We start from the raw sequence: 12,500 nt of genomic DNA, 5'->3' as shown, positions 1-12,500 counted from the left end.
GACTGGGGCCCTGCCTCTCAGGCATGAGGAAGCACGCTTCACCTTCTGCGCCTCTCTCCCTCTCTCCTTTTCTCTCTCCCTCTGTCTCTCTATCTTATTTCCTCTTTCTCTCTCCCTCTGTCTCTCTCTCTCTCTTATTTTCTCTTTTTCTCTCTCACTCTCTTATTTTCTCTCTCTCTTTTCTGTAGCTCTGCGTCTCTGGAGTCACCCCCCCCCCGCCCAACCGCACGCACACACACACACACACACACACACACACACACACAAACACACACACACACACCACCATTATCTGAGCTCTCTCTCTTGCAGTCTGCATTTTAGGGAAAAAAAAAGCTTGCCACTGTACACAGTGTTGGAGCATTGGAGGGGTGTGTGTGTGTGTGTGTGTGTGTGGGGGGGGGGGGGGGGGGGGGGCAGCATCGCCGTCGTTGTCGTCGTGGCAGCACGAGGGAACAAAATAGGAGATCTAATCAAATCAGCCACAGGACCCGGAGCATTATCATGAGAGGAGAAAGAGAGGGAGAGAGAAAAGAGAGAGAGAGAGAAACAGAGAGAGAGAGAGAAGAGAGAGAAGAGAGAGCCCGGGGTAAGAAATGGGGCGATTAGATAATGCCTTGCTTTAATTTCCCGCTGAAAAAGGTGCCGCGGCGCGAAATGCGATCACAACCCAGACGTCTCCTCAATGCCATTTACATTGTGCATTATCTGTTTTTCTTTTTTTCTCTCTCTCTCTCTCTCTCTCGCTCTTGTGCTTCAGTCTTTCTTTTCTCTGTCAGCTGGTTGCATGCACGTTCCCCGCTCTCTCTTTCTAGCTCTCTCTCTCTCTCTTCCCTCGTTCAAGGCAGACTTGCGTTCTGAATTAAATAAGCTCTCTTGGCATGACGGGGCTGCCAGCACTGGTAAATGATCACAATTTGTTTGATTCCCCTCCTCTCCTCTCCTCCTTCCCCTTGAAACTCTCTTTCCCCTCCTCTCTCTCTATCCCTCTATCCCCTGCTTCATTCCCTTTTCCCTCCTGTGTCTCTCTTTCATTCTAGCTGCTTTCCAATCTTTTGTTCTCTCACTCCCTCCGATTCTCTCTGTATCTCTCCATCATGGTGTCCAACTACAACTCCCTGCTCATGTCATTCACTCCATATTACAGTTCCCTTTGGTCCCATTCTCTTTCCTCTCCGGAACTAACTCTCTCCCTCTTTCTTTCTCTCTCTCCACTTCTCGCTTCCTGTATTCTTTCCATAAATCTCCCTTCCTCCCCTCTCTTTTTCACTTCACCGTTATCATAATATTGTTGTCTTTGACTTTCCCATCTTTTCCATACATCTCTTCTCTTAATCCCACTGAAAAAGAATCTTCTCGTTTCTAACTCTCTACCTCCCATCTTTTCCTTCTCTCTCCCTCTCTCTCTCTCTCTCTCTCTCTCCATCTGTAATAGCAGGTTTGGCTCTTGAGGCGCTGCTAAACGCTGCTCCCTCTCTCCCTCTCCATCACTCCCCCTCCAGCTCCCACCAGCCAAATTACCAGCTGGTTACTATAGAGACGTGTTTATAAATGCGCCTCCCTGTTTTTATGATTCCCAATCTGCCCTCTTCTCTCCTCTTCTCTTCTCTTCTCTCCTTCTCTTCTCTCTCTTCCTCTCCATACTCCCTTTCTCCCCCTATTCAACGGTAAGCCAATTCTGCCCTGAGATACATCTGCTTCTCTCTCTTTTATTGCTCTCGCTCTTCCCTTTCTCAATTTCCTTTTTCCCACCCATTCTATTCCTCCATTTTGTGTCTCTCGCTCTTTCTCTCGACACCTTTTGGGTCCCACCTCTCTCCTCTTGTTCCTTTTGCTCCCTTGTTCTCCCCCACCTCTCTCTCTCTCTCCTCCATTCTCTCCTCTCTCTCTCCCTCGTTCTCTCTCCCTCTCTCTCTACTCCAGCTCTCTCAACCTTCGTTACACATTTGATTGCAACACACCTCTCATTGTCTCCGGGGGCACAGGAACTGTCATTCTAGCCTGCGATTCAAATGAGATGCAATTCGACAACAACAAACAAACCCTGATGCTCTCTGCCTCTTTGTCTTCTCTGGCAGTCAGCAGAGGCAGCCTCCTTTGCCAACAGTAGTAGAAGAAATCAGATAGGGCCCAGTTTTTTCCTCAATATATATATATATATATATATATATATTTCACAAACTAGATAGATAGAACCATTTCTTTCCTCAATAAATATATTTATATTTGACAAACTACATACGTGGGTGTGTTGGAGCGCAATAGTAGCTTGTTATTCACCAAAAACCATCCCCTGGTGTGTTTTGTTATCTTAAGGGTGGGGGTGTGGGAGTTGGTGGACGCCGAGGAGCTTGTGGTTGAGAGATGGAGTACGGGGCCCCTCTAAACTCTCTCGGAGTCCAAGGCTGCAAGCTGACTCATCTCCTCAGAAATGCTAGTAATCAAGTCAACAGACTCAACTCAACTCAACAGAATCACTACTGCCACATGACCTTGAGAACCATGATGAATGCAGAAGATGCTCAACAAGAATATTTTCAGAGCTGATGCAATCATAGCTGCTGATCGAAGGATGCCGAAGTATTCCGTTCAGTCTAAAAGGACTAACAATGAAAAAGCAAAATATGCTTTTGACTGTCGTAACAGCTGTTGAAACTGATGCATGCTCGACAATTAACAGCTGTGGTCATTACTGATGGCTATAGGCCTACAGGAAACTGACCCCTCATCAACGCTGATTACACTGTTGTGAAATGCTGCTGTGTGTTTGTGCCGGTCTACCCAACAAAGTCCATCAGAGACCATTTGTGAAGGTTCATCTGCGTTCATCTGCCGCGTCTCCCTTGGACACGACAGAATGCAAACCTAATCTTTCGCTCCAAAGTCCCTATTTTTTTTCTCCCCCGCTTCCGTCCAATCTTCTGTTCCCTGTTCCTTTCTAGTGGCACAGTAGAGAACCATTCATGTCCTACTGTGTCAATTACCCGTCATCAAGATGCATTCAGGATATCCGCTGATTCGATTCGGCACAAATGACATGGAATTGTTCTAACTGTAGGTGCTGAGACTCCTGATGACGGTAATTGGTATGCATTTGTGAGGCCTTTGGCTGACTGGAGCAGAGTGTGAATAAGTGGCCGATCTTGTGTGCCCTGGTTTCTTTCATTCCCTTGATTGTTCCAAAACTTTTCTCTTGCGCCACATATTTTTTTCCCTTCTTTCTCGCTACAGTCGGCGAAAGACTATTTTATGTGACCTCCCTCAGTTCATCACCGGTGATCACAGAGTGGCGATGGAAATGTCAAATCATGATGATGGCCCCCCCGTCCCCATTCTCGACACGCATCCTGTCCCTCATCTTTTTAGATGGCTCAACGAGTTTGGGGCCAGCTTTGAATCCCAGAAAAAAAAGCAGTGTCTGGACATGCCAGAGCGAAGATTTGGTGTATCGCAGCTGATAAGCCGCCTCCAAAAAACACTCCAATCAACAGTTAGCCACTCTAAGAATAATGCATCAGACAGAAGCGTGGAAAGGAAAAGAACTTGACTGCACCAAAAGTAATGACTAGATGCAGATTCGCACTCTTTCCTTAGAAGGAATTTACATGAGCCTTGGACTCAGAGCCTTACCTTGCTTGCACACTGGGATGATTAACGACCTCTGGTTTGACTCCGCAACTCAGCTGTATACTTTTGCAGAGTAAATGTTACACCTAAAGTGATGTGAAAGTGTCTCCGCTGGCTATGAAAATACCTGGCGGTGGTGAAAGAATCTGCGCTTTTCAGCTCAGAAGGAAACAGCTTCTTTCTTACAAAGCAGGGTCCTTGTAATTGCTATAAAAGACTCTGAGATTTTTCTCCGACAGCTATCCCTGCGTGGACTGGACCGTGTGGCCGCAGACTATTCTCCTAATATATGCAGCCGATTGGCAAGGCTGTCCAGGGATTTCCCCAAATTTCAGCCCGGAGAGGAGAAATGAACACACCTCAGACTTTTGACAACTGAATGGCAGCCCGTGGGCGCCCATTTTTTTATTTTTTTATTTCAGTGAGAATTATTTCTGATTCGCCGTGACATATTGTAATGTCTGACGGAACGTGACAGATCCTGACGTCTGATTGAATCTGACAGAGCGTGATTTCTGATTGGCCGTGGAAGGCCAAGGCCTGATTAGGTGTGACAGACCATGGTGCATGGTCCCAGTGACCGCCTCACACACACACACACACACACACACACACGGACACACACACACACACACAACCCATCCCACTCCACCCCTACCCCTGCGGTTGGCACATTGGCACCCTGGCACAGACAAACATGTGTATTGAGTCTCTACGCGGTTTTCTTGGTGGCCCAGTTGAAGTTGATGACGGCGCGGCACAGCTGGGCACCAGGGAAGTCCAGGGTGACGACGCCGTAGCGGCGCGGCTTGCCCGCGCGGGCACTCAGGTACTCGTAGAGGAGCGGGTTGACCCGGCGGGCCAGCGCGTAGGGCCAGGCCCGGATGCTGGCGCCGCTGGCGTAGGTGAGGTACATGCGCGACTTCTCGCCCACCTCCGCCCTCTCCAGGTGCGTGTACACGCTCTTCCACTTCTGCGGGACGTAGTCCAGAGATGGCACCTGGAGCAGAACACAGCGACAGGTCATGGGGGGGGGGGGGCCATTTACACTGACCACACGCTTTGGGCTAAAACAAACACACACAACTCAATAGACCAAGTCATATGGCACACTCTGTGTGTGTGTGTGTGTTTATGTGTAGGTGTGTGTGTGTGGGTGTGTGTGTGTGCAGTGGTAATGAGAGTGGAACCTCTTGGTTCAAAATAACAAATGGTCTGCCAGACCCAAATGGCCATCTGTCCGTAATTACAACGGTAGAGCAGCACAATCCTCTAACTCAGTTAAAAGGCAGTCATGCCCGCTCGTGTTATGAACCTGAAGAGTCATGCAACTTATCACACGCACTTCCCTTTTCAATATTTCAACACAACATCAAAAAACACTTTCAATCAAAAGCATTTGATTCATTTTAAATGTCACACCTGCTGGAGAAAAGCTACTGTTTAAGGTCACAGCGTCTGCTTCATATTTTACAAAATAGATTGTGGAAGGAGAGGGATAATGTTGACTGACACTTGATTCAAAACATTTCCTTGCATAGAGAAGGCTTACGTTATGCAACTGTTGTCAAAGTGTTACATTTTTGTTGAGTCAAAATAGATCAGTATCACTGCGAAACAAAACCCTTTAATTTGAAATGCCTTACTTTTGACCTTAAAACCTTCCTATTATTAGGGAGTTAAGTTAAGTTAGAAATGTGAATAGATTAGGGTCGAATGAGGAGAAAAGCCTACTGAAGTTACTCCTTACTTTTTCGATTTGCCCTTAATCCCCCCTTAATCAAGGAATCACTGAATTAACTTAAAATAAAATTAAGATACACTTAGATTGTCCTGAATTATCCCCTTAAATATAGATTAAGAGGTCTCACTTTAAAATGACATTCAAGGTAAAATTAAGGGCCACTCAATATAAGTTAAGTGGTTTGGCTATGTTTTCAGGGGTAATTAAAGGCAAATTTGAGTTCATCACTCTTGTTGAAGAGTTGTAAAGGATGTGAAGAGTGAAGAAACTCTGTTTGCTTTTTTTTAAACTTCTCATCATGCTCTCCTAACACTTCTAAAATTCCATGCACCTTACATACCTTACCCTTTCAATACACTTGACTAGCACTTGCACTCCTGCACTCTCATACCTTGAAAGTACTTTTTTATTATTGTAGTATTTCCTGATACATAAGACCTCCTCTGCACAGGAATATCTGTTACCTGAGGACTCCTCGGCAGTTTAGCTTGAATGTAAGTCCTCATTTTTTGAAGTTGTTGTAAAATGACCAATGAATGAAAGTAAATGTATATAAAAATGAAAGTGAATGTTAATATGAAAGGATGTGAATGTAAATATGAATGTCAATATGAATGTAAATGTACTGTAAGTACCTGCCAGTCGTCGGCGATGAAGAGCGAGGAGTAGAGCATGCCCAGGGCCGGCCCGGCGAAGTTCTGCAGGACGATGAGCTTCCCGCGCGCCTCGCCCATGGTGGGCATGCGCCGGCTGTTCCAGAACAGGTCCCAGCGGGCGTAGGTCTGGATGTAGCGCGCCACGGCGCCGTAGATGTCGCCCGTCTCGCTGAGCTCCTCGCGCAGCCGCATCAGCACCGTCTCGCCGGGGTGCTCCCGCAGGAAGGCGTCCACGCCCTGGAGCACGTCGCCGAAGTGCGCGTACTGGTACGAGATGCCGTGGTGGATGGTCAGGTTCCCGGCCACGTGGCGCACGCGCACGTCCAGGAAGCGCACGCCGGCGTTCAGCTGCTGCGCCAGCGACCAGGACTGGCACTCGGCCAGGCCGCCGCCGTACAGCGCCATGGTGTTGTGCGTGCCCGGCATGGTGACCTCGGACAGCGGACGGCTGCCGGGGATGTTGGCCATCCAGTCGGGGGTCAGGAACTCGGGCGTGGACGTGTCGTCGTAGTCTGGCCGCTGGAGCGCGGCGCTACTGACGCTTAGCAACCTGGACGGTATAACCAGGAAGGGGACGGGTCACCGAGGGGAGGTGCGCCGGACAGACAACACCACAGATGGGTCAACACTTTTATTATATCATCCCATATAAACACACGGGTTAACACATAGCATATTATCTAGGATAAAAACAGGCCATCGCAGAGTGTAGCTTCAAAATTACAGAGCTCTACAACAATAAACCGTAGAGTAGCGCTTGATACAGAAGCATATTGCAAAATAGGGCATCAGTGAAAGGGAAATGAAAGAATTGACATCAGGAGCGTTATTCTGAAGGACAATTCAGGCGCACACACACAGACACGACACAAAAGATCTCTGTAATGAAGTATTACAAAAGAGAACATCACAGGATAGGACAGAACAAAACAAAATGGCAGAATATTATGTATGGGAGCAAAGCAGCTCTGCACGGGGTGTGTGAAAATCAGGACAGAGGAAAACACACAACACTGATGCAAGCACGACACCAATCACCAGCTGACCTTGAATTTGGTTGACAAAACAGATAAATAATTTGATTAATTTGAGGCACTTGAAGGGCACCACAGACATTATTGGGAAGAACATCACATATAGAACACAAAAGCCTATTGGACCCTTTCAATCGGTTCCCAGAACGTTTTTAATGGCAACATTCAAAACCAACAGAAATAGATAGCCCACTTTGAAATGAAAATAAACCAGTTTAGATTACCATTATTAGTCTAACACTCTGCAAAAGTTTACCATTTTAGAGGAATGCTCTTTATTGTCCTCAAATTACCAGCTCAATATTGTATTCTGTGCCACAGCAACTGCCATTTTAAAACACATTTGTTTTATGCAGTTGAAAGGGTCTACAGGGGAAGGGGAAATCACACACAGAAGTTGAGACTGAGGCTAAGAAGGCAAAGCTATGTCTGTCACCGTGATAACGGAACGGCAGCCAAAGACAGGACACATACGCAGCGCAGCATGACCAGACTAGCCGCAGCGGGGCTGGTCGAGGGTATAGCGAGGTCAAAGGTCAGACAGAACATAATGGCGCCCCGAGCCCCGAGCGCGGTGCCAGGTACACGGCAGGAGGTCAGCGGGGTCGGACGACAGCGCCAGTGCCACCGAAGCGCCAGCTGCCACGCCATTAGTGCGGTTGGCAGCCGACCCAGGCCCTCGATCCGCCAGCGCTAAGAGCAGCTGGCACAGAGGCTGCCTGGAGAACAACGCCATTGTGATGAGTGTGAGTCTGGGATGCTCTTAGGGTGGGGGGTGGGGGGGAAGAGAGTGGGGAGGCAGAACGAGGGAGCAAGCGAGCAAGTAGATTTCATTCAGAGCCAAGAACACAGGTGACAAATGCAATGTCTTCTCTTGTAAAAAAAAAAAAAAAGTAAATAAGTCGGAGGGGGTTTATTACAGCAAAAGCAACAATGGGAGGAATATGGAAAATGTCATTCAGAAATGAATGTGTTGGAGTGAGTGGGTGTGAGAGGCTAGTATCTTACCATAGCAAAACAGTCTCCATCAAGAGCAGGTGTATGGTCATTTCTGAGATGAGTCAATGGGATCTCAAAGGGAGAATGTTTCAGAAATTACTTAAGGTCTCTTCAAGTTAATATTACAAATTCACTGTTACTTAATACAAATTACCTTAGCAGACAACTAACCAGTAGTTGGCCTACAGTATCAGTACGGGCATGTAACAATGTGCATGATACTAAAACACACAAAAAAACATAATAATATTTACCAAAGGCTACCATGCTACAAAGCAGAAGGAAAAGCTTAATGCTGAATAGAGTGCAGACTTAAGTAACACAATAAAGGCAAAACAGATTGTTATTTCTTGCTGATGTTTACTCCTCCTGTTGTTTTCAACACTCCGGCACATTCCAATTGTTTCAGTGAGGCCTTTGTCAATGCCGCTCTCTGGACTAACACAACAGCAATTGTTTGTCTCCGGCTGAGTGCGCGCAAAAACCCTGCGCTCCATGCCACTGAACTACAAATGCTGTCAGCCTTGGATCAGCCCAACAGCCTGTGTTTCCAACACAGACTTTCTGGCCCCTTGCGTTTATTAAAAACGAGCGAGAAGCAGGATATACTCCCTAGCGCATTCACACATTGATGGAGAGCCGGAATGCCTGGGCAGGAATGTTTTCCCCCATGCTGCTGACACCGCCTCCGCAAAACACACAAACATTTCTTTTTGCCCCAAAGAGCAAAGTGCACATCCCACATCAACTCTGGGAAAAAAAAAAAAAAAAAAAACAGGAACATGGTAAACGTGTGCCCCCTGCCCGGGTAGCTACCTGTCTGCTATGCTAACGTCAGTTCAGAAATCCTCGGCAAGACAATCACACTCAAAAACCGTCACTTACCCTAATCTGGGGTCAGCGAGCTGCTACAGCACTGCCAGTGAAAACCGGTGTGAAAGGGACACTACTGTCAGGTCTTGGCACACCCCAGTGGTGCTTCAACACCTGCTTTTATGGGCTTACATACCTGCTACCTCCATGCTGCCAGCTGTTGACTTCAGATGCTGGTTAGAGCTTGTGGTGGGGCAACTGATAACACTTGACCCTCGTTGTTTGAGGAGTTCAGAGTATTTTTAGTCATATTTTAACCACTGCAGCAGAGTGCGTTTCAAAAGTGGGGGGTAGACCGTTACTACGTGTGCAGTTCCTGATCATTTTGGGCTTGAGTGTTTAAACTCTTGTCTCTAAGCCACGTCCAGTACCGTGAGTGGTTTGGGATTGTTGTCTTAACCCTTGTTAGTGGACTTAACTTAAGTGTTAATGAAGTTAAACCAATTTGAAGTCAGTACCATACATGTTTAGTATTTCATGGGAAGTTCAAATACCTCAAACAGCTGTGTCTAAATATAGTCAGCCAAAAGCCTCTGATCCCTACTGAAGAGTGATATGAAATGGAAAATATTTTTCAGTTTGGGAAAATGCCTTCTGGCCTCCAGCACAGAGGGGTTGCAGCTGCAAGCTAAAAACAGCCTGGGAAATTGAGCCAACTTAGGTAACCATTTGTTTACACAAAAAGTAAGCAACGTCTTTTATTATCACACCTCGTGGCTGTAAAAACACAGCAACATTCTGATTTTTTTTTTTTTTTAACGCCTTCGCCTGCGTAAACAGTCGCACCCCTTATGGTTACGGTGATGGAAATGTGACAGGGATTTACGCGCGATCGTACGTTAACCCGAGCCGTCAACGTCAGCAGTTTTCTGGTCCGCATGCGTTCCCTCGTTTCACCGGCAAGTCACCGTAATGATGTTTTGTGATTTACGGCGGGCCTTAAACGCCTCCCACATTGATTCCCTTCCGCCTTGTAAAAGGGCCCCTGAATAACCTGTCAGACATAATGAGCGGAGAAGTGTATAGTAATCCTGCCTTAGCGTTAGCGCTCGCACATAATTGTAGCTCTTTTCACGCCGCAAACAAAGACAAACCGCACCGCATTTTTTTTGTCACAGTCGCCGCCTTTTTTTTTTTATATAATCCACCCTCCACCCGAGCCTCTGAATATTCATCACTTCCTCTTTGTCATCAGATAACAGCAGGTTGATGGAGAACGCTGGCAGGCTGTAATGCTAATCTTTAGGGAGGGGATCGCTACGGTTTAGTGGACTCTTTAAACGATGCTTGAAAGGCCATTTTTAGATGATCCATATGTCTCAATATCCTGCTAATGAGTATGTCAGCTGCATACAGTAGGAATGTGCACTATGTGGTAACATGCTCAATGCTTTGTCAGCACTTGTGGCGATTCCTGTCACCCGTATCATCACCATATAGCGTCCATCTACAGCTGTGCTGGGGCCACTGCCGGGGGGTGACTGATTTGTACTGATATATATATCTGGTCTAACGGGATCAGGGGGAATTGAGACAAAGGCAAGTCAAGTATGATCGAACGGAAGGCCATTCATTCTAATCTCTTAGACAAGAAAACTGGACAAATGTCAGTACAGTCTACACCTGCAAGATGAACATGGGATAAAAATTATGTGGATTGATGGCTTGCTTTATGATGATATGAAGGTGAATCTACTCATAGTAATTGACTATAGGCCACAGGACAGGCGATAGGAAAAGAGAGAGGGATAGAGAGAGAGAGAGAGAGAAAGAGAGGTACTAAATTACAACTATTGTCGTGATGCTATCCCTGATAAAAAGATTGGAATTAAACTGCAAATAAAGAACAGGCTCTTGCTGAATATAATTGATGTGGCAAAATAACACACTGCGTTCTCTATAATCATGAGCAACACAATTGGTTAGCTTAACTCTCACTTTTATCTAGCAATAAAAAAGACAACCAATAAAAAGATCTGAGATGAAGATGTTGTGGTAGATTTGCCTGACCCTTTTTCACAGAGATGCAAACACAACCGAGTGTTTGATTTGATGCAATTCATGACAGTTATGCATGAGGATACTCTAAAGTGAAGCGTGTCCACTGCTGTTTCACAGTATTGACTTTCCATCTCTCTGTCTCTCCAAATTTGTACTGATGAGGCAAGCAAGAGGCGCCAGGCCTTTCATCCTCCCAAAGTCCCTGCACTATATCCACAGAAATAAATAATAAACAGCATTTAATTAAAATGAAAATGTGCCTTGTTTTGCTGTTAATCCTAATTTATTCTCGGTAATTGAGCTCGCGTTTGGGCTTTGCGGAGGGAAGACAGAGCCAGTCATAAGTAAAGCATTGTGTTGATGCTGTCAACCGTTTAACAAAGTTCTCTCCACTCCTCCCCACCTGACTTCACATCAAGGTGGAGGGGGTTGGAGGTGAGGGGATTGTCAGTACCACTTTCACTCTCTTTCACTCCCCACCAACCCCAAATACACACACACACACACACACACACACACACACACACCAACTCCCTACTCAGCCAGTTAATATCCTTCTATCCAGCTCTTGCTGCAAAGCTCACACCTTTGGACTTCACAACAACATGGAGACTTCGACTATATCACCAAACTCTACTCTACCATTTCCAGGTGTTTTCCCTTTAACTCATTCCAATTAAACCAAATCGATTGCTTGATGATATTGGGAAGAATTCAAATATGGCTATCGCTCTCGATTGCGCGGGCAAATTATACGATTTGGCCAGCCATCTTGGAAACATGATTAGCATAATTAGCATAAATACACCTGCATGTGCTGCTTGCTTCCTGCCAAACGTATTACGGAGTCAATCGAGCGTCGGAGAACCAGGGCCAACACTGAGCGAAAACAACCAGCCTGTGATGGTCCGCCATGCAGGCCAGCTTCGCTGCTCCTGAGCCCAAACAAGCCTTCCGTCTCTATGGCACGCGTGGCTTGCATTGTGCTGTCAGTCACCGTCACAAGGGCAGGCCCGGGAGTGGGCCCTTCGCAAAGAAATTCACCGGTGCGCTTTCAGTCAACACTGGCTTTAAAAAAAAAAACCTCCAGGTGGCATTCCTTGTAGTCAGCAGAAATGCGTGTGCAACGATGCTTGCACGCCACGTTGCCTGGAGAAAAAGAAAGGTTGCTGGTGCCTGTCAGAGTCGCTGAATTGTGTGGCGTTCGGTAAGGGCAGGTCCGTGATGGCTGCCAACTGTCTCTCAAGGTGGCGGGCGGTAGCAGCAACTACAAAACAAGATGGCAGCCCCCAATAAAAACCTGACACCCGTGGGCATGGTACAGGAAGGTGATTGATGTCGACTCCAGTCATTCGACAGAGGGACTACTTTAGTTAACAAAGCCCGGCGGTAGAATACAACAAAGTTGTGAGATGAATAAAGAACAAGTCTTTGTTGTTTTGGTAACTTAAAACATATTTTAATGACTTTTCTAGATTTCTTTTTCTTTGTTTAGAATATAGATCCAAAAAATCCATCAGTCTGCTGACTGAAATAGCCAAGAAACAGCCTGTCTTTCAAGATGCC

General features: G+C 46.4%; 1 protein-coding gene across 5 annotated transcripts in view; it reads right to left on the bottom strand.

Moving 5' to 3' along the window:
• Positions 1-4,002: 4,002 nt before the first annotated feature.
• The window catches only part of si:dkey-266f7.9 (uncharacterized protein LOC100006223 homolog), a 96,919-nt gene continuing 88,421 nt past the window's right edge, over positions 4,003-12,500 (bottom strand). The window contains exons 1-4 of one of the 5 annotated variants that reach the window (XM_062529812.1): positions 9,070-9,145; positions 8,070-8,132; positions 6,007-6,577; positions 4,003-4,627 (exon numbers count right to left, since the gene is read on the bottom strand). In XM_062529812.1, coding sequence (XP_062385796.1) covers positions 4,340-4,627; positions 6,007-6,577; positions 8,070-8,110 — 900 coding nt within the window. In that variant the 5' untranslated portion in view covers positions 8,111-8,132; positions 9,070-9,145 and the 3' untranslated portion in view covers positions 4,003-4,339. Of the gene's footprint in view, positions 4,628-6,006; positions 6,578-8,069; positions 8,133-8,214; positions 8,270-8,314; positions 8,860-8,945; positions 9,146-12,500 lie in introns of those variants that run through there. The other 4 variants (XM_062529813.1, XM_062529815.1, XM_062529814.1 and 1 more) reach the window with 4 other exon arrangements.

Source organism: Sardina pilchardus, chromosome 24, assembly GCF_963854185.1.
Source record: "Sardina pilchardus chromosome 24, fSarPil1.1, whole genome shotgun sequence".
Taxonomy (NCBI): Eukaryota; Metazoa; Chordata; class Actinopteri; order Clupeiformes; family Clupeidae; genus Sardina; species Sardina pilchardus.
Note: the sequence above shows the minus strand (reverse complement) of the source record. Positions and strands in the feature narration are given on the sequence as shown.